The sequence below is a fragment of the Parus major genome, chromosome 2 (genome assembly GCF_001522545.3).
Source record: "Parus major isolate Abel chromosome 2, Parus_major1.1, whole genome shotgun sequence".
NCBI lineage: Eukaryota > Metazoa > Chordata > Aves > Passeriformes > Paridae > Parus > Parus major.
The window spans coordinates 22,930,351-22,951,227 of NC_031769.1; the positions used below are offsets into that span (position 1 = coordinate 22,930,351).

General features: G+C 36.5%; 1 protein-coding gene across 5 annotated transcripts in view; it reads left to right on the forward strand.

Annotated features, from left to right (window-relative positions):
• The window catches only part of ANKIB1 (ankyrin repeat and IBR domain containing 1), an 88,747-nt gene extending 68,585 nt beyond the window's left edge, over window positions 1–20,162 (forward strand). For 2 of the 5 annotated variants that reach the window (XM_015617650.3, XM_015617651.2), the window contains 11 exons: window positions 3,508–3,596; window positions 4,614–4,744; window positions 8,692–8,826; window positions 9,375–9,461; window positions 9,556–9,622; window positions 9,996–10,141; window positions 10,736–10,914; window positions 11,465–11,516; window positions 14,774–14,885; window positions 16,500–16,633; window positions 16,979–17,731. In XM_015617650.3, coding sequence (XP_015473136.1) covers window positions 3,508–3,596; window positions 4,614–4,744; window positions 8,692–8,826; window positions 9,375–9,461; window positions 9,556–9,622; window positions 9,996–10,141; window positions 10,736–10,914; window positions 11,465–11,516; window positions 14,774–14,885; window positions 16,500–16,633; window positions 16,979–17,731 — 1,885 coding nt within the window. Of the gene's footprint in view, window positions 1–3,507; window positions 3,597–4,613; window positions 4,745–8,691; window positions 8,827–9,374; window positions 9,462–9,555; window positions 9,623–9,995; window positions 10,142–10,735; window positions 10,915–11,464; window positions 11,517–14,773; window positions 14,886–16,499; window positions 16,634–16,978 lie in introns of all 5 variants that reach the window. The other 3 variants (XM_015617653.3, XM_015617652.3, XM_015617654.3) reach the window with 3 other exon arrangements.
• Window positions 20,163–20,877: the final 715 nt, after the last annotated feature.

A 20,877-nucleotide genomic window follows, 5' to 3' on the forward strand; every position in this document is an offset into this window, starting at 1 on the left:
CATAACAGCATCAACAAAAGTAAAAAAAAATTGGCATATTTTTCCTTGACATTATCAGACTGACAATTTATGACTATTGTAGCAGGACTTCTTTATGTTCTTGGGAAATGAAAAAGGGTCAACCAAAGTACAGACATTTAGACAGGCTCAGCAATTCTTCAATTGAAACCATGATACAAGGACATCCTAAATCATCTGCTTGATTCCAAATATCATAATTCTTAATGAAAGATGCTTCTGATTTTAGTTCTTTCCCCATATGAATGAAAGGAGAAAGAGGAGAAAAAAAAAAAAGACCTAATGAAACAACGACAGAAGCCAGATAACAGAACTTCGAAAGAAGTTATTTACAATGGATGGAGAACTCAAAAAGAAACAAATCCCATGGAAACAAACCAGAAAATGTTTTTTACCAATGAACATACAATAAAACTTAGTACTATTCCACCAGAAGGTACCATGCTCTCATCCTTGCTTCTGATGACAAACAATTTTTACATTAACCTGAAGGAACCTGAGATCACTTCAGTGTCATATTGACATGAGCCTTCAGACAATGGTAGCTTGTGCTTCCTTTACATTAAATGAATGTAGTAGTTCCCCAGAATGTTCTCTGAGGCTGAAAATGTTCTCTGAGTGACTAATTTTTAAGAGAAATGGGTGTTTTATGTTTCCTGATAATATTTCTGTATATTTTGTTTTTAATTAATGCTTTGAAATACTGCACAGTTAAGGTCTTGAAAAATATCTCATGTTAGCAAGAAAATGTCCAAGAAGACCTTTCCAAAGCCTCTTTTTTCATTCCTACAAAAGTGAATGGAGAGTTTCAGCAATGGCAAGAAAGTTCTGTTAGCAATGAAAGCATCCTGCAGTACCTCAAATTAAAACCATTTGCTGAGGACACCCCACTAGTCTTACTGTACAAAATCTCTATGTATGAATAAATTCCTCTGAAGAAAAAGTGCATTCTCAGTTCAAGAGTTTCATCATCACTGTGTGTTTAAAGGGAGCTTGCTTTGTCTCTTTAAATTTCCATCAGCACATCCCACAATTCCATATTTCTTTCAATTCTGCAAGTTTTATCCTGGTAATCTGCAGCTTAGACACTGTAATAGCAATTGATGCTGCATTCAATAAGAGATTCTTCAGAATTTATGTATTAGAAAACCAACCCCTAGATAATAATTTACTTTTTTTTATATCTATAGCCTTCCTGCTCATAAAAGCAGGAAAATTCTCTGATTCCATTGAGCAATTTCTTTTTTTTTTCTTTTTAATGTCAGAGTAGGAATGTTCCTCTTCAATGGAGAGTTCCCTAGAATTTACTGAGTTTTTATTACACACCAATAACAGCATCTTCAACAAAATCAGTTGTGGCAAATACAAAATCCTATTCCCTTTCAGAAAAAGCATTGTGAGTTATTTAAATGCAGTATACATTAAAACTGTGCACAAATCCTACATCAGTTTATTCTCAGAGCCATTCAACATGTTAGAACCTCTTTCATCCAGTTTCAGAAGCACAAGGAATTGTAACAAGCAGACACTTGTGGAAAACAGTCTTAGCAGGCAGTGCACACTTTTGTACCGTCAGTCCTCACTCCTTTCATCCTAGATATGGGCAAGGGGCAGAGTCTCATTCTGCAGGAGCGACAACTCCCCAGGTGCACTTGGGATGCCAGTTTTAAGTTGCAACAGTGTTTTCCGGTTTTGGTTCAAAATATATTATCATGAGAGGGAAAAAAAAGACAGAACTACATTCTTCTTTGGTGATGTTTTTAGGCCTTCCATGAATTTTAACTTGTTGTGTTGAAACTTGCTACAATTTTAATAAGTATGTGCTGCGCCTTCAAATAAATCATCCTGCTGAGTATTGAGCAAGGCGTCTGGGGAGGCTGATGCTGTTAATTGGCACAGCTGCTCAGTCTTAGTTCCTTTCATTCACTGCTGTCAGGAAGTCTATCCAAAATACAACTTTCATAAAAACTTTCACAAACAGTAGGCTCAATGCTCTTACTCTAGTAAAATGACATCCCAGCATAAAAAATGCTTGTTTTGGGGTGGGCTGAAGAAAGAGCTTCTTCCATGAGAAGTTGTTTTTGAACAACCATTGTAACTGTCATATATAGATAGATATAGATATAAAGGTTTAGAAACAGATATGACTGAACTTCATTAAAAATCCACAGATTTACAAATTTGAAAGTATCAAAGACACATGACCCTCCTCCCACTCCCCCATAAAAGATTGACTAATCAATCAGCTTTTAACTTAAAACTGAGCTGGTCAATGTTAAATCTTTGCTAGTTTCAGTCCTTTTTGGCAAAAAATACTGAGTTGGCACTCTTGAAGTCAATGATTTAAGTGTCCTACTGTCCCACAGATGTGAAAGGTGTTAACTTTCAACCAAGGCTGAAATCACCTTATTACAGACCAGTTATTCATTCTAGTACAATCTTTCCCAGCTAAGATCTTAAGTCTAAACTAGAGATGCATATGTACTGAATTTAAGCTTTTTTGCTAGCAGACTAGCTAAGGGGAAAAAAGTTCAAAACTGTTCCCATAACCTTTTCTTTGTTTCTGAATTTCTGGTTAAAATGTGGACAAAGGCAGTCAGAAGAGTATTGATGTAGCTTCTGAACCTGTGCTGCAAGAGAGCGGTTCACCACTGGATCTGCAGCAAACTTGTGTATGCTCTGATTCAGCTGCTGCCCATCTGAGATTATTTACTTTGATATGGCAGATGTCTGAGGCTATTTGCTGCCATCCTAGTAGAAAAAAAGGAGCTATTACAAATCCGGAGTGCATATTGACACATCCACACTGAAGCACCATCTGGAAGCCATATATCTGCTGCCACTGTGTAGTAGTGATTGCCATCCTTAATCCTAGTAGGAACTTCAGGAGAAGCTCAAGAGACTCATCACTCCACTGTGTCCATGTAAATAAGTTCAAGCCCACATTTAAGACACCCTGGTGGTAGGAGTAAATATCCATAAATACTTGGTGCTGATGTTGAAGGGCTTCAATCTTGTTCTAGATTAAAAGCTTGAATCTAGTTAAAGGTTGATTATTGCAACTGAACAGATGCAAGTAATTCTACAAAAATATATTTCTGCTATAGCAAACTACTTGCTTTTGGATAAACTCTCTAGTCTGGTTTACTTTTATCACAGAAACTATATGAGCACTTTTGTGGCACTAAAATAATATGCAGGTATAAGAATAAACTGCAAGCCAGCTGATTTATTTCAGATTGTAACTTTAAGAAGCTTCTTTCCTTTCCTGTCTCATTTAAATTCTTTATTAATAATGGTCATCCATGCTTTTGAGCACGTAGTCTAAGTGTATTTTAAAACAATGTTATTTAGCTGGCTTTTTTTTTCCTGACAATTAAATTCTGAGCATGTCGTTGTTTTTTTTTGTTTTTTTTTGCTTGAACCAGTTTCAACTTTAATTCTAAATCTCTGAGTTGTAAGTAATTGTGTATACACCTTCTTTTTTAGGGAATGTCTTGGTGAAGCACACGAACCCTGTGACTGCCAGACCTGGAAGGACTGGCTACAGAAAATATCTGAAATGAAACCAGAAGAACGTAAGAGCCATGCAGGGCTGACAGGGAGGGCACGGCTGTTTTGCTGCCGTTTTGATCTTTTGGTTTTAGACAGATTTTTTTTTTAGTTGCATTAAGTAAAAACTGGTTTCAACATTGATTGAAAAATAGGGTAAAAGGGGAAGAAAATGATACTCCTGAATGAGGAGCTGCTTTGCTTACACTTTAACTGCAGCACTGTGGTAAACTGTTCTTGGTAGAACATTCCTCCCCAGAAAATGCACGTGTTGTTCAGTCAGGGTATGCAAAGCTCCTTCATTTTAAAGCTTTTTTTCATTAATTAGTCAATTTATTCCTGCATATAACTTCATTTACCCTGCCCAATTTTGATTTTTAGCTCAGTCTACTCCCATGATTGAGTAGTGTTCCATGAAGATTTTTATTGCTTTAAAACTAATTCAAGCCAATAGGTGACAATAATGGTAAAGTTGAGGGTGAACTGCAAGGGAGTTGTAGGAAATGGCTTAACGATATGTAATATTTACTGAAAAAAAAAAAAATAAAAATAATAAAGGTTGGGTTTATACAGGACAGATATTTTCTTAGTTGATGTTAACAAAAAAAGAAAAGATGACAGCAATTTGAATATATACTAACTTGGTTACCACAGTTCAGAGCCTTTCCATAATATGTTATAAATATTTTGGAAAGCATAGAAAATTTTACAAAGAGGCAAAATAACTACCTGCTTTTTTCATACATGTATTTGCTCCTTTAATATATTGTAATTGTCACATATACTGTATATAAATTTATATTAAAATAGATGTGTGGAAATACATTGAAATAATAAGTGTATTAATATTATACATGTATAAATTAGGAAATGTAATAATAAAATATATGTGAGAAATATATAACAGAAAAAAATTCAATATTTTGTCAAGAAATAGGGAAACTTGCATCATTCTTAATCTGATTCTCACACAAGATTACACAAGCACAATTTCAACCTCTCTATTTTTGCATGCTCCACATCCTCCTGTCACCCTCAAAAAGTTGTGGGAGTGAGTGAGGCCTATGAGGACGCTGCCAACTGCCTGTGGTTACTGACCAACTCCAAACCCTGCGCCAACTGCAAGTCTCCAATCCAGAAGAATGAGGGCTGCAACCATATGCAGTGTGCTAAGGTAAGAAGGACCCATCATGGGATTTCTTGAGGAATTCAGCTTTGTATGTCCTGTATCTATTTTAGGATCACAGAGGTCCAAAACCTCTGAAGGGTCATGCCTGATAGCCAGTGGAACCTGTTGCAAGAATTAGATAATGAGCTGGTTACGTGTATTTAGAAAATGTTTAATATTTACTGAAATCTGTTTGGTTGACAAGTGTACATTATAATGATTGAAATTTCATAAACACCTAAGAATAATTACCAATATAGTATGAAGCAGAAATAATTTATGGTTTAATAGTCATTAATAATGTAGAAGAACAGTTTTAATTGGCAGATGTAAAATTTTAAGGAAGGCTTAGCTCTAATGAAAGTTTTGCCTTACCATATTTTTCTTTCTCATTATTTCTCTAATATAGCAACAAAGCTAGAGAAATTTAGGTGGAAAACTGTAAACAGAAATTAATCAGTAGGAATGAAAAGACAGCAAAGAGTGATTCCAAAGGAAATTTATTGATGACAGCAGCCAGAAAATTAGTCACAAGTTTGCACTGTGCTACCAAAATAGAAGGAATATTTTTGCCATGAGTTCAGTATGATTTGAAAATGCTTTTTCGCTCAGGTTAGTTAAAAGCAGCATATTTAGAAAACTGTTTATTTATGTCAGAAATATCTGACATAACTACAACTATTACCTCTTTGAGGAGCATCATTAAAAATAAGAACGTAGTGAACACTTGACATAGTTGGCCTGCAATAAAAGGCTAACAGATTTAGAAAGTAATTCTCTTTATTTTTCTGAAAATGTGAAGGTCTCTATTGCTATGCAGATCCCATTTTCTTTATATTGTTACATATTCTCTCTGTGATACAAATTGAAGATCAGGGCTTTTTTTGGTATCATTGGCAGCAGAGAACATTCTCCTACACTTTGATTTATGCCAAGTTTGCTGGTTTGGAGATTTTTGTCCTAAATGATTTTAAAAAGAGCTCTTAAGTTCCATACTTCTAAAACTCTATTAACGTATGTTTGTTGCAGCTGTTGCTAGGGAGCTCAGCTGAGCAAAGCAGCTTCAGGCTGGAGAAGACTTTGGCCATTAAACACTGATGAATGTAGATAATTTACCTTTCTAAGGCAATAACTGACAACCAGAGGTGTCTCCTCTTTTTTGATACTTATAGGCAGCTTGAAGTGTCCTTAAAACAGTCAGATTCTTTTTGTCACGGAGAAATCTCAGCAGGCAGAAGCTGCCTCCCCTCAGCCTGGTGAGGAAGGTAATTGCAGAGTTCGGACACAAGGAATAGTGGTCATCTCCCTTGTCTCTTCCTCTGCTGAAGTAACAATCCCTGATGGAGGTTCTGCCTTTTTTTGCAGGGAGGTCTGTTCAGGCCTACTACATGATGGGCTGTGGCTGCTTCTTAGCATCTAGCATGTACCTTGGTGTAGAGGGGGATACTCCTTACTCACAAAACCCTGTTTTCTGTACTTAAGCAGGCATTTTCTCGCTGTTTTATGAGTGCAGCTTCTAACAAGGCAAGGGTTACTCAGTCCTGTTTTCTCACTCCACCATCTATAGTTGTTTTTTAGCCTTATGGGTACTTTGATTTCAAGGAAGAGGAGGTTGTTCATAGAGAACAAATTGCTGCAAGTTTCATGAAACTTGGCAGCTGTATGATGCAGAGACTTCATGTGTACTGCCACCAAGGGAGAGGCTGAAATACCTACCCAGTTGTTATGGGATCAGCAATTACCTATCATGCTTGGCTTAGACCATGGCAAGGCAGCAGATGGGATTTGTTAAGCTCATGTGGTGATGATACAAGGCTCAGTGATCATAAAGACACATAAAACAGAGCTCAGGAGTTAATCATAGAATATGCTGAGTTGGAGAGGATCCACCAGGATTACAAGTCCAGCTCCTGGCCCTGTGCAGGACACCCCGAGTCACACCATGTGCCTGAGAGCTTTGTCCAGACGCTTCTTAAACTCTGTCAGGCTTGGTGCTGTGAACACTTCCCTGTTCCAGTGCCCAGCCACCCTCTGGTGAAGAGCCTTTTCCTGCCCTCAAGAGAGTGGACCACTCCTCCCCATTTAGTGTAATTGGCAAACCCAGTATTCTTTCAAGTCCTGTGTCCAAGTGAAGCCATTCATAACACGGTTATCCAGCACTGTGCTGGATGTTTTGTCCAGAAGGAGGCTGTGAGAGATCATCATATGCTCTGCTGGAGTCCAAAAAGGTTACATCACCTGGCTTCTCTTGTTCAGCTGGGTGGGTTACCCTGTCACAGAAAGGAATTGGGTTTGACAGGCAGGACCTCTCCTCATAAAGCTGTGCTGGCTGTGACAAATGACTGCATTGTCCTCCAGGTATTTTTCAGTACCTCCCAGAGTAATCTTTTCCATAATTTTACCATGCACTGACACTGACAGGCTGTAGTGTCCAGGGCTGTCCTTCTTGCCCTTCTTGAAAATGATTTTGGGTTTTGAAAGTGTGTAGAAACAGCTGATGTGGTTTTGTATGTCTAATGAGACTGAGATACTGGGAGGAGGGTCTGTGAACACTGTGTGAATCTTGGATTTGAGGAGGCTTTTGGAGATATGAGAGATGGAAAGATAAATATAATGAAGTGGTCAGATTCATTAGGAGAGTTGAGATTGTTGCAGTAGGAGCATATATGCATAAATTAATAGGAAGACGAGCTTTATTAGTTCAGTTACCTGTGAAACACCTTGCTTCATACGATCTTTTGAATATTTTGTAATGATTTCTTTCTCTTATAATGAATATGAATGGGTTTGAATGGTAGGAAAATGATGCAATGATACTCAACACTTACACAGTTGTTCTTGTACTTTATTCCCAGCACTTGTCATCCTTTTTTATAAACCAGCAGCTTTAAAAAATGTTTGAAAACAAGAAGGAACAGCGCAAGAAGAAGAAATATTCTAGTCTTCATTGTTTTTTTAGAAGAAAATCAGCACTACTGAATTTTGAGACAAAATTAGCAAATGTACAATGCAAGAATTAGATTTCATTCCTTCCTGTAATACATCTAAGTGATACTATAAAGTAACTACAGACAAACACATCTGGTATGGAGTAGGTATTCCTGGAAAGGTTAAACTTATCAAAGAGAGAAGAAATGCAATTTAATTTGTCAAATGCCACTTATAATACACCAGGCATAATATTGATTAATGTAAATTTTCTTTCCTCATCTATAAGACAGATAAACATGATTCACCAAATTGTGAAGTCTTTTGCTTATCTGTCCGTAAATAGCTTCCAGTTATTTTGAAATTAACTAGCTGAGAACTCACTGCTGAATTGAGAATATTTAACACAGTTTGATCTTCCCTGATGCAGAGAAGCCTGAATAAGTCACCTTACACCTCCTTGTAAGGTTTTACCCATTTTGAAAGCACTTAGTGCAGAAAAGGCTCACCTGGAAGCAGTCACTCATCAGAGTTTATGGTCAGACTTCTCTCTTGCTTTAGTAGATGTTATCAATATTTTGTATCAGGAACACCACATGACAAAAGCACCAATAATCATGGTTTTTTAAGTAATATTAGGAAAAAAAATTCAGTCTTTCTCATGAATACTTTATTATTTTGTTAATAAATATTCATTAATAAATAGTTTGTTATTTAAATAAATGGGACTTTTTTAACAATAACAAAAAAAACAGGCCTGATCAGCTGTATTTACCATTTGGTTTATTTTCTTCACTTAAAACTTAACAGTAGATCCAACACAGTCTAATGATCCAAGGCACAAAAATGATGACTGACATGGTTTGATATAGTTTCATAAACAGATCTCCTGAGTAAGTAAACTAGGAAGGAGGATCCTCAAAAAATTTTTACACTCAGAATGCTGTTAATTATGTTGTCCATAAAGGAATAATGATGCCAAACCTAAGACATTTCAATTTTTTTTTTCCTGTTTTTTTCTGAAGTGCAAATATGACTTTTGCTGGATATGCTTAGAAGAGTGGAAGAAGCACAGCTCTTCCACTGGAGGCTACTACAGATGCACTCGCTATGAAGTTATTCAGCATGTAGAGGAACAGTCCAAGGAGATGACAGTAGAGGTAACAAATGAATGTGTGTATTTGAAAAATAGCAGCAAGGTTGCAATTCTCCATTCAGGAAAAGTTTAATCAAAATTCTTCCAAACCACAGTTCCAAACAGAAAAATACAACATTAAATGTATCAGAGAAAAAGCAAGTATTACCTACTTGTGGATGCATAAGATTTCTGCTTTTGACTTTGTTAACAACCACTGGTGACTTAAGTCATTTTACTGCTCTGTGACATGGTTTCCTTTTGTGAAATGAGCATGCTGGTCCTGTAATTAGCTGCTGTGCACTACAGAAGACATGCCTTAATTTTGGCTTTTGGAAAGCTGCTTTATATAGCAGGCATGACAGTGTAGCAATTCTTTGGCTGCAGTATTTGCAGCTTTGTGAATTTCAAAAATTAATTTTGTCTCTACTTACATGGCACTCAGCACTGTGTACAATACTTTAAATATAGTCTGAATAGAAACAGTTCATTATTTAATTATATCTAATGGTGATTGTTGTATCAAATGATAAGACTTATTTTGGTTTCTTTTGCTTCTTCATTATTTTCCAGGCTGAAAAGAAGCATAGAAGATTCCAAGAGCTTGATAGGTTTATGCACTATTATACAAGATTTAAGAACCATGAACTTAGCTACCAGGTGTGGGTCAAGCCATTTTTTACTGATGTTTGTTTCTGTTTTATTAATCCAAAAATAATTATATTATTGTATTTTACTTACTTTCTTTTTCTAGTTAGAACAGCGCCTTCTAAAAACAGCCAAAGAAAAGATGGAGCAGTTGAGTAGAGCTCTGAGTGGAAGTAAGTATTTGCTGTGATCTGCCTTTGATTTGAAATCAGATCAACACAGTTGTGGCTAAACTGTTCTTTTTTGAACAGTGCTCACATCAAGCCTGCTGTGTGATGTCATCCCTCCAGTACTAGAATTTGTAAATATTGGATGGAAGTTAAATGTACAGTAAAGTACAGTAAATCTTACCTATTCCAAAGCTTCAAGGAGGAAGTAGCATTAGTAAGGTAGAAGCTAATGTTCTGTGCTTATCTTTTAGTAAGAACACTGTGCAGTCATTGAGAACTTGCTGCTCTTTACTTGCAAAATATTTAACTGATATGCACAGACATAATGCTGACATCAGTAGGAAAGTACTTTCCCGATGTTTGTTTCATATTGCAGCTGAGGGAGGCTGTCCTGATACCACGTTCATTGAAGATGCAGTGCAAGAGCTTCTAAAAACTCGCCGCATTCTTAAGTGTTCTTATCCATATGGATTCTTTTTGGAGCCTAAAAGCACAAAGAAAGAAATATTTGAACTTATGCAGGTAATACATGGATATATTTTACTTTCCTAATGGCACTTTATTTTTTTTTATATTCATTAGCAGTGTCTTTCTGCCAGTTTTGCAGTATAAAACTGACATACCTGTTTTGTATTTGTAACCAAGTTTGAAAAAGTAGCACATTTTTTATATCACTTTGCAAAGGAAAAGGATAAGGACAGATGGAAGGGGAAAGTAAGAAAATTTCCTGTTAATCTGCTTTCTGAGGGTAACATTTTAGCTTCAGTCTTCATCTCCTTCTCTAGCTTCTCTTTTCTTTCTTTCCCTTCTGATGTGTTTGACATCTGGGAGGAGGCAAAACTGGGGGAGTACTTGGGACTGTTGCCTCCTTTCCTGTCTCTTAGGTACCCTGAAAATGTTCAATATTTCAGAGTGAAGGGAAATCCTGCTCCGAGCTGGAGGACAGAATGTAGGTCAGTAAAAGAGTAGGCTATAGGGCAGTTATTTTGGGGTATTTTGGTATTTCAAAGGTATTTTCAGGAAAATGGATATCATTCCACTCAGTATTTATGGAGAACTCTTCCTGATTTGCATTTCCCTGTAAAACTGTTTTTTCTGTATTATTAACTCTTGCAGACAGACCTAGAAATGGTCACTGAAGACCTTGCACAGAAAGTGAACAGGCCTTACCTTCGGACACCTCGCCATAAAATCATCCGAGCAGCTTGTCTTGTGCAGCAGAAGCGACAGGAGTTCCTGGCCTCTGTGGCCCGTGGAGTTGCTCCTGCAGACTCTCCAGAAGCACCCAGGCGCAGGTAATCCACCCAAAACACTGCACAAGTCAGAAATTGTTCTTTTGATAGCTGCCCAAGTGGGTGAGTCCGTTGCTGTTCTCTGACTATGAGGAGGATGCTAAGTGTGGTGGTTGTAAATCAGTGCAAAAGTTACATTTTCCTGAACATTTCATCCTTGTGGAATTGCAGCCTTTGGGGAGAAACATATTTTTCTTTAGGAGGATCACTGCTCTGTGCGTCGTAACCTAAATTGCTTCCCCATTTGTGAGATATTAATGATTGAATGTCATGGCTTCCATTTCACTTTTTTCCATCAAGATTGTCACTAAATACCTGGTACACTTCAAAAACCTCTTACGTATTTGCTAAACATATCAGCCATCTCTGGAATAGTTAACAAGTTAACTGTAGGGTTTTCAAAATAAATTTTGAGTCAAGAATTAAAGGGGAAGGCTTGTTAAGAGCTACAATTTTTGCACTACTTTTCAGATTTCAATAAGTTTTGAAGCTCTAGATGTTGTTCATATTTGTCCTACTTCTAAATTTGATGGTGTATCTTTCCATTTTATAGCTTTGCTGGTGGAACATGGGATTGGGAATATTTAGGATTTGCGTCTCCTGAGGTAAACTATTTCTTTTTAATTTTTTTAACTTAGTTCTGCATATGCTAGAAACACAGGTATGATCACAATTTGCATGAAGAGCTTCCTTATCTTGAGTCAAAGCATTTCAAGTTGGTTAAGCTTTCCATTTCATTTATTTCACAATAGAAGGAAATATATTCATGGCTAATTATGCAATGACTAAACAATGCCTCTAACATGGATGAAGTTATGTAAGGTAGCATTAGACAAGCTATTGCACATTCATTTTCCAAGTACATAACCAGTTTTAAAATTTAATAGAAACTGTTGTCTGTGTGCTGGAGAACTTAAAGTAATAAATGTATGAAATTCTGCAGATTACTTTTGAATGCAGTATCAGTTCAGCAGAATTTCACAAAAAAGTCTAAAAAATTTCCATCCCAACAAAAACATGCAAGCATACTCCTAAATATTGTTAAATATTTCAAATATTTATTTTTATTGTTATGTACTGAAGCAGGATGGAAATTGCAAACTCAAATGACATTAATTTTTGACACTCTACCAAGAACAAAAATCATCATTGTTAAATAAATCTTTTATGATCTGTATATGGGAAAGAGTGTGAAGTAGTTTTTGAGACTCTGCTCTGAAAAATGAGAAGCTTTCTCTAAAGCTTTTCTTTATCATCTTAATTTTTATTTAATGTTTTAAGAACATTAGATTAAAGCATTCAGTCAGGAAGGAAACTTCATTTCAACATTTCCTTGTTTGCTGTTTTCTTTCTAGCTAGTCATTTTTAAACATCCTAGAAAACTCCATGTACTTTTTCCATATATTTCCTTTGCTATTGTTGGTGAGCATCATGCTGGTGAGAACATGGCTCGCTTCTCTACAAAAAATCAGCTGCTTCTCCTGTCCAGTTCCTTTAGTCCTTTTGTGAAATAATCCCACATCTGCCAACATCAAACTCATTGTGATATTACTATATTATCAGTGGAAGTGGCTATGAGAAGAAGCTGATAAGAAATGTGTTGAAAAGCTGTTTAGCAGGAGGTGCAATTGCAGCTGTGCTTAGATGATCTGCTTATGAGTTTTATGATTTGCCTAAATGTAGCACTGTGTGATGCAAGTTGGTTTCTTTGCTATGTAGCTATCACGAATACTTGCAACCACCTATGCTAAAGGAATTTTGTAGAATTAGTAATGGTCATCTTTGTTTATTTTAGTGAATTTCACTGCAAAGTATTTTACATAGAGCTGTACTTTTACTGACAGGTAGTAGAATGTGACTGTGTATAGCAGATTATTATAGAAAACAAAATCTTACTGGTTTTGGCAAGGAATGCTGGTTGTTGTAGAACACTGTGTGAAGCCAAGATGTTTCTGCCCAACAAAATTAAAATTTCTTTTGCTCACATGTAGAAAATTGTTCTATGTAATAAGAAATAAGGTTTCATAAGTAGTAATTAAGATCTCTTTCTAAAGGTTAATAACCAACCAAAAATTAAGTGGCTGTTAGTAAAATCTATTATTTTATTGAAAACAAATGAGAGCTAAGATCTGGTATGATGAATAAATCTTAGTGTTCAGTGGCCACTTCCCATGATTCCTTTTCTGATTCAGTGATATAATTATATATTTTTTTAATAATTCAGCTGTATTGTTCTATATCGAGGTTTAATTTTTTGTTGTTTAAGGCTCTACCTTGCATTTAGAAAATCCATGAGATCCCTAAAAGCTGGAAGAATATTTTAGAGAAGAATCACTTCATGTTTGCCTTATTTCTTTATGGTGTTCCAGAGACTAACAAGCATATACTACTAACTGCTGTTGAAGACAGAATATTTGGCTAAATGGACCTTTTGTCTGGTCCAATAAAGCTACTTTTTGATATTCTTACCATTTCCATGGAAAAAAATCTGCCCACACAGATGGTTTTGTGACTATTCCTTTTGTCTTGCATATGTCATTATGAGTAAGAACTTGGTCTGAGAAAGTTCATGGAAAAAAACATACTCTCATAATACCATTTACATTAATAAGGTCATTGTGTAAGTGAAATAACACTTCTGGATTTAAGTTTTAGGTCCTTTAGATGTTGATAATGAAGAGTTAATATAGGAAAGGAAAACTAATGGTACTGTGTACCTTTCCCAATTCATTTGGCCAAATGAATCCTTTGGATTACAGATTTCCAACTTGGAGCTCACAGAAATAAAAACAGTATTCTTTTCTGAAGAGAAGAGCGAGCACCATTGTGCATAGTTTTAGTGCCTTGTGTGTATGAATAACTGAAATTACACAAGGTGCTACCTAGAGAGGTTCAGTGTCAGCTGGACGTACCAGAAAAGATACTGGTAACTTCCCTTCAAGCATAAAACTAGTTTCTTCATATTAGGAAAGATATCCAAATTGATCCAAGTATAAAGATAATTAACCATTGGAATATTAGCTTGATGTGGTCAAGAGTCTTTTCCTTATGTATAAAAACTATCCAAGCACACACAATATGAGAAAATACAGGCTGCAGGAGTTCAAATCAATATGGTATGGCTCACTAGCAGCTCAAGTTCAGCAAAAGTAGAGGAGATTTTCTCTTATACACATCTAGAAGGAGTTCAAATCAATATGGTATGGCTCACTAGCAGCTCAAGTTCAGCAAAAGTAGAGGAGATTTGTAATTCATGGAATACAAATCTGTCATAGACTGTCCAGTAGAAGAGTCTCAGATACAGCTTAAGAAGTTCTGGAGCCATAGTGTCCTGGAGTCTGGGAAAAGTTTATCAAGTCCCACTGTATGGGTACCAGCTTTCTGTAGTCTTTTCGAGGTTATTTTCTACTGCCAATTGCTGGCACCAGAGATTCTGAGATAATCTATTGGTCTAATTCACATCAATTATTTTTATGTTCTAAAATCACTGGGTATGCATTTATTAAAAAGTGTGTCGATGTGTGCATACATAAAGTTTGGCGTCAAAGATTTTAAACAAGGAATGTGTTCTTGGAATTGTTAATGAAGGAGATTGCAAGTATTAAAATGTTGGTAGTACATCTAGTTAATTTTTTTTTTTTTTTTGCTAATTCATTGTTTTATAGATTTAGGATTACCTTGGATTTTTTTTGTTATTTATGTTAAGCGTCGCATGATACAATTTGCAATTCATTTTTCTGAAAGCAGATGATTTTATAATAAGCATATAAAATCACACATTTTTTATAAAAATGTGGTGCTTGTTACTCAGAAAAATAGTATTGCATGCTGCCCTGTGTTTTGTAACCTTTGGTTTATGCAGGAATATGCTGAATTTCAGTATCGGAGGAGGCACAGACAGCGTCGACGTGGAGACATGCACAGTCTGCTGAGTAATACTCCAGACCCTGATGACCCCAGTGAGAGTACATTAGGTACGGACCTCTCTGGGGCTGGTTCTTTCCCTTCCTGCTTCACAAGTCGCTAGTAGAGACCACAGTGTTTGTTCTTCTGTGCATACACTTTAAGGAAGTTTCAGATACATTGCTGTATTTTCCAGGATACAAATAAAGGCTTGTTTCTGCAGGTTTTTTAATGTGATTTTGGAAGTGTTGTTGACTTCACTGTAGCTGCTGCTGTTCTGAAAGAGAAATGCATTGATCTTCCCACTAAAATCTCCTCAGTTGTCCAGCACAGGTTTGCTTTTCTGAAGAAATTTTGAAGATCACTCGTGCATACACCAGGTCTTCTACACCAATGAAAAGAACCAGTTGTGCATAGAATGTAGAGGCTACAGGCCTGTGGAAGAGCATCCTAAGGCTGTGTTCCAAAACTCTCCTCAGAAACTGTATTAGCAAAGGCAGCCAGGAAAGAATTTGGCCTGAGCTGTGACTTCCAGCTTCTCTTCTGAGGGCTGGTAGTACAGTCCCTGAAGGTCTCTCTGTGGCTTGGCTGTCTGGGCTGGCTCAGTTCTGCCAGAACTTTAGCAAAGGTACAGAAATAGCTTGAATCCAAATCATACTGTGATACTGTTTCTGCAGAGCTGCCAGTCTGTGTGCTCAGTCTCTTAGCCACGCTGCACAAACTCTCATTGCTGTGTCTCAGGAACTTAATATATAGTTTGTTCTTTAAAACCAAAAGGAGGGATCTTTTATTGAGGAGAAAGGGTCATGTGCATCTTTTATTTTAGAAAAAGTAATCAAAATTTTGGTGAACTTTGGTTCTTCCCTATTAATTAATTTTAATTTTAAAATTAATTTTAATTAAATAAAATGCAAAACCTGAGTGTTAGTTCAAGGACTAGATTTTGACTGAATGCTTGGATATAGTAGCAATGGCCAAGTGCACACTGTTAAAGCATGCAAGTGAATATTATTTTATTTCAGTCTCACATTTTGAGTTTTGGAGCGGAAAATTCCATTTTCCAAAGTCAAAAGATTTACATTTATTTTTATTGCAGAGCAGTTTTTTCTGGAAACCGCATCTTACTTCTATTTTTTGTTGTTTTTAAGAAAACAGCAATGTCAGTAATTGCTGAAGTATTCACTAACAACTGTACTCTTAATTGTGCTGCAATGTTACAGTAAAAGCTATTATAATGTTAACATTACAGCAGAGGTTTTGTCTTTGAAAGAACAGAGAAATGGGCAAATGTGATTTGTAATCCACCCGTAAATGCATCCTGTATTTGTGTCCACATGCAGTCATTTTCAGGGCTTTCCATAAATCATGTATGTGCCTTAGAATCACTTTGCCCCCTCTGCCCGTGCTCCCAATGGCATAGCCCATGCTTCCACAGAGAAGGGTATTGAGGGCAGGACAGACAAATGAGCCGGGCAGTCATTCCTAAAACAGTGGGACTGATGTTTCACCACTCTGTGAGAGCTGATGTGGAAGGAGTGGTTTGGATTCTTTCATTCAGAGTGAATATAGGAGTAAAATTACACAACTAGAATCCAAAAGGAAGGAAGAGATTCTGTCAGTAAATCACAGTGGAGGAGGCTTTCTTGCTGGTTCTTCAACCACTTTTGTTTTGATTGCCCAAACAGACACTCAGGAAGGTGGCAGCAGTAGAAGACATGGCACCTCCATGGTGAGTTCAGCTTCTATGGGTATTCTGCACAGCTCTTCGCTTCATGACTATACCCCTGTCAGTCGCTCTGAAAACCAGGATTCTCTTCAGGTATCTCCCCTAATCTCTTTTCCATTCTCTCTACTTTGCTTGCTCTCTGCTCTGCCTTTCTGTGTCATTTTGTCTCTGCAAATTTTCTTAATTCTTCAAGGAGAAAGGGAGAATCTAGGACAACAAATTACACATTCGCAATGGTAAGAATTGCTAAACAATCACTGACATTACAAGAGTTACTTTTTCAATCGCGTTGTTAGCTCTGTTGGTAAAAATTGATTCTGATAAATGACATGTAGGAATAATGAATGAATTTCAGATTTCAGCCAAAATAACTTTTCATCCAAAATGTGTAACAAGATGCAAGTTTTATTCTGAGAGCAACCTTATGTATTTCCACAGGCTCTGAGTTCTCTGGATGAAGATGACCCAAACATCCTGCTAGCTATTCAGCTGTCATTACAAGAATCTGGCTTGGCCATAGATGAAGAAACTAGAGACTTTCTAAGTAATGAGGCATCTTTAGGAGCAATAGGTACCTCTTTGCCTACAAGACTGGACTCTGCTCCCATAAGTATAGACAACCCAAGGGGTGCTTTGAGCAGCTCTGAGCTGCTAGAACTTGGTGACAGTCTGATGAGACTGGGTACGGGCAATGATCCCTTCTCAGCTGATCGTCTTCATTCCCACCCCTGCAGCGAGACAAGAAGTGGATTATACTCAACATCTAGCGATGCTGAATCCAGCAGTCAAGATCCCAATACCAATGAAAATCTGCTTGGAAATATTATGGCCTGGTTTCATGACATGAACCCACAGAGTATTGCTCTGATCCCCTCAACAAGTACAGAAACAGATGAGGAGTCACAGCATCCCAGTACTGAAGATGGGTCAGCAGGGCAACCAAATCTTACAGACACAGGGCTGGAGCCTCAGGAAGAGCATGCACTGTTTGAGGATGCACTCAAAAATGAAGGCAGAGGAACCCAAACAGAGGAAAGCACTTCTGAAGAAAACATTATTCCAAGTGAAACAGTATCACAAATTGGTGATAATAACAGGGAGGTAACAAGCACCCTAGATGCTTCAGGAGATAGTTCAAGTCAGACTCCTCAAACCACAAGTGAATGGACTGAACATGTGCATTTGGTATGAATACAAAGTAAATCTGGAGTAAAAGAATGGTGGTGACAGATGGTACAGTATGTGGAGTAAGCATTATGGAGGCTTTGATCCACATAATTGCAACTCAGTTGTAACCACTGACATACCAACGGATATTTAGGAGTTCTCTTGAATTGTAGTTCTTCATAATAATGTGAACCTTTCAAGGAATATCCTTTGCATTTAATTAGCTAGTATTTGCCTTTTTGCTCTCAAGAGAAAGGAATAAGTAGGTTGTATTCCACATTCCTAATACAATGCAGCATCTGTTTAGCCTTAGGTTGATGATCCTTAACTTGAAAGTACGGATTAAAGGCTTACACTGATTATTTTGGTTGGTTTTCCTAAGAAATAGTTTATTCCATTTTTTAGAACTCATAATTTCACCAAAATAACATCTAGCAGCTCATTTGCATTTTGGTTTTGTTTTCCACAACTTTTCCTTACTCGTTTCATTTTTGTTAGCAGTGTGAACGGAGGTATTTAATGCTTCTCTGTAGTACTGCTCCAGGAACAAGTTTTAGGGGATATTCTTTCCCTTTAAAATCAAAGATTTTTTCATGTCTATTTACAGTCCAAATGTGCCAAACTGTGAAAAGTTAACTGGCAGTAGCCTAATGAAACAGTGCAGTGTTACTCTATCCAACTAATCCCACAATTCTTAGCAGTGAAAGAAACCACTGGGTAGCATTGCTTCTCTAAATTTATCTGGCGTATGTTGCCATGGTGACTGCATTTAATTAAATGTAGCCTGTATCTTAAGTTAATAAAACCTAATGCTGCTGTTAAACAGTTATTTTAAATATTAAAATACAGTGAGTTAGCAACAGCTATGCTGTATTTTGAGACACTTTAATGGAAGTGCAATCATAGTTCTTTGTTTTCATAATTCTACGAAGCATTTTATGCACTAATAGTGCAATTACTTTTAATGATAACATTTTATAAAAATATAGGAATACAGAATTTTCATATATTAGCCAGTCCCACACTTAAAAGTTCAGATAACACATCCTGCTCAACATGTTACGGTGCCTTTGCCTAACCCAACTGGATAGTTGCCACAGTTAAACAAGTAATTCAAATTCAGTGTTTGTTCTGGAGTAACTATGCTATTAATTGCAAAGACCTCCATAAAACCACCCATGGCCTTGCCTTTACAGTAAATAACTAAACATTCAGTCAGTGTTTTTGCATATACAAAACACTACTAGGTATTTGTTCAATTGCACAATATTCATTTGCTGTGTGATTACTGTTTAGTGTAAGAAAAAAAAAATTAAAAAAGAAAAAAAAACAAACCACAAAAAAACCTTTTCCTAGTTGTTGTACCGTGAAAAACAAAAATACTGGTTTTAGATTTGCTTAAAAGCATTGATCTACAGTTAGTGAGATACAATGGTACAGTATGTAATTACAACTAGAATAAGTTGTTCAAATGGCTGTTTTAATTACATATAATCAAAACTTTTCATAACATGAGCAAATTACATACACTCCATTTTAAGTTTTGCTTAACTGTTACCAGAGATTTGTTGATATGATATAAAAGTTTATTACTACTGAGTGTGTATAGGCAAGTGTCATGATAGCAAAGTTTATGTATTGATTACTGTGAGTTTAAGTGAATGTTTTGGTAACTAATTCATGCAAATCCAGCTTTGGAACCTTGCAGTTACAAGGTTCATATTAGTAAAAAATGAAATAAGAATATTTTACCCTCACCCCATAAAAACCTTGTCCATTTTCAAGCATCTTTAGAGAGACTAAATTAGAATAGTCTAAATAATTTTCCAACTTTTCCTCTAGCCACCCTACTCCTGACAAAATATTGAGCCTTTGAAAAATACCTATAGGTATAAAGTCCTTCAACTAAAATGGTCCTTCATGAACTGTCATCATGAACTGGTCTGAAAGTTGTTTAACTCACATAGCTTCCTTGAATGGTAATTTCTGAATAGAAAGATTCTCACAAAAAGATTGTGTATTGCATTGAGATGTCTTGCAAAGTTGCAGTAAGATATGTAAGAGTGCTCTCTGTGAAGATAGTGAAGTTTGTGGGTTCTGGTTTTATGTAATTTGGTTAGGTTGTGCAGTATATCCATTGTTTCCGTGTTACTCTTATGAGCATGAAATTAGACTATTAAATTTGTATTTTCTTGGTACTTATTTTAACACCATAGTCATTGACTTTACAATTCAAAAATAAAAGTTTGGCAAGACTATTTTGTAAACCTGTTAATTTTATAATGTAAAAAAATTACTCTAACCTTGAATTGTTATTTGCACTTTCATAGTCTATACTTGATACATTCCCACTTTATATACAAGTAGGATACTACAACCATGTAGATGTTTGGCCAAATGAATGCTGTTAATAATATGTAAAATTCTTTGATTAAACATTTATTACTTAAACTAATTCCGTTCTGTCTCATTACATCTTAGGGTTTCTGTAGCAGATCCTTGAGACTGCTGATGGACATTTTTAGGGTATGTTCAGTACTGTGCCAGATTAGTTGGACACCATGTAGTAAGCTGAATGTTTTGATTTGTAAATTATAAGGTACCATCATTAAGCTTTGAAAAAAATCTAAAATAGAATTTGTCTTAATTGCTACAGCCATATTGAGCACGGGTTCTTTGTAGAGTAATGCCTTATCACTACAAATAGTGGTGCTAAAGAGGAGGGACTAATTTTTGTGAACAATTCTGTTAATTAGTGTTACTTAAGTGCCACTTAATATCCACTCTTCATTGTTACCAGGAAATTCCAGAGTGTCTCTGTTACATTAATAGCATTAAACTATTTTGTTCATTGTTACAGTAATATCAACTTCCACCACCAAGCATGCCAAGATCATGGAATCACAGACTGGTTTGGGTTGGAAGGGACTTAAAGACCATGTTCTTCAATCCCCCTTCCATGCACAGGGACACCTTTTTCACTAGACCAAGATGCTCAGAGCTCCATCCAACCCAGCCTTGAACACTTCCAGTGATGGAGCATTTCCAGCTTCTCTGGGCAATCTGTTCCAGTGCCTGGGCACCCTCACAGAAGGCATGCTACTGTAATCCTCAGGGAGGCTGGTGAGAATGGAAGCCAAAACATGGACACAATGATAGCCAGTTTCTTT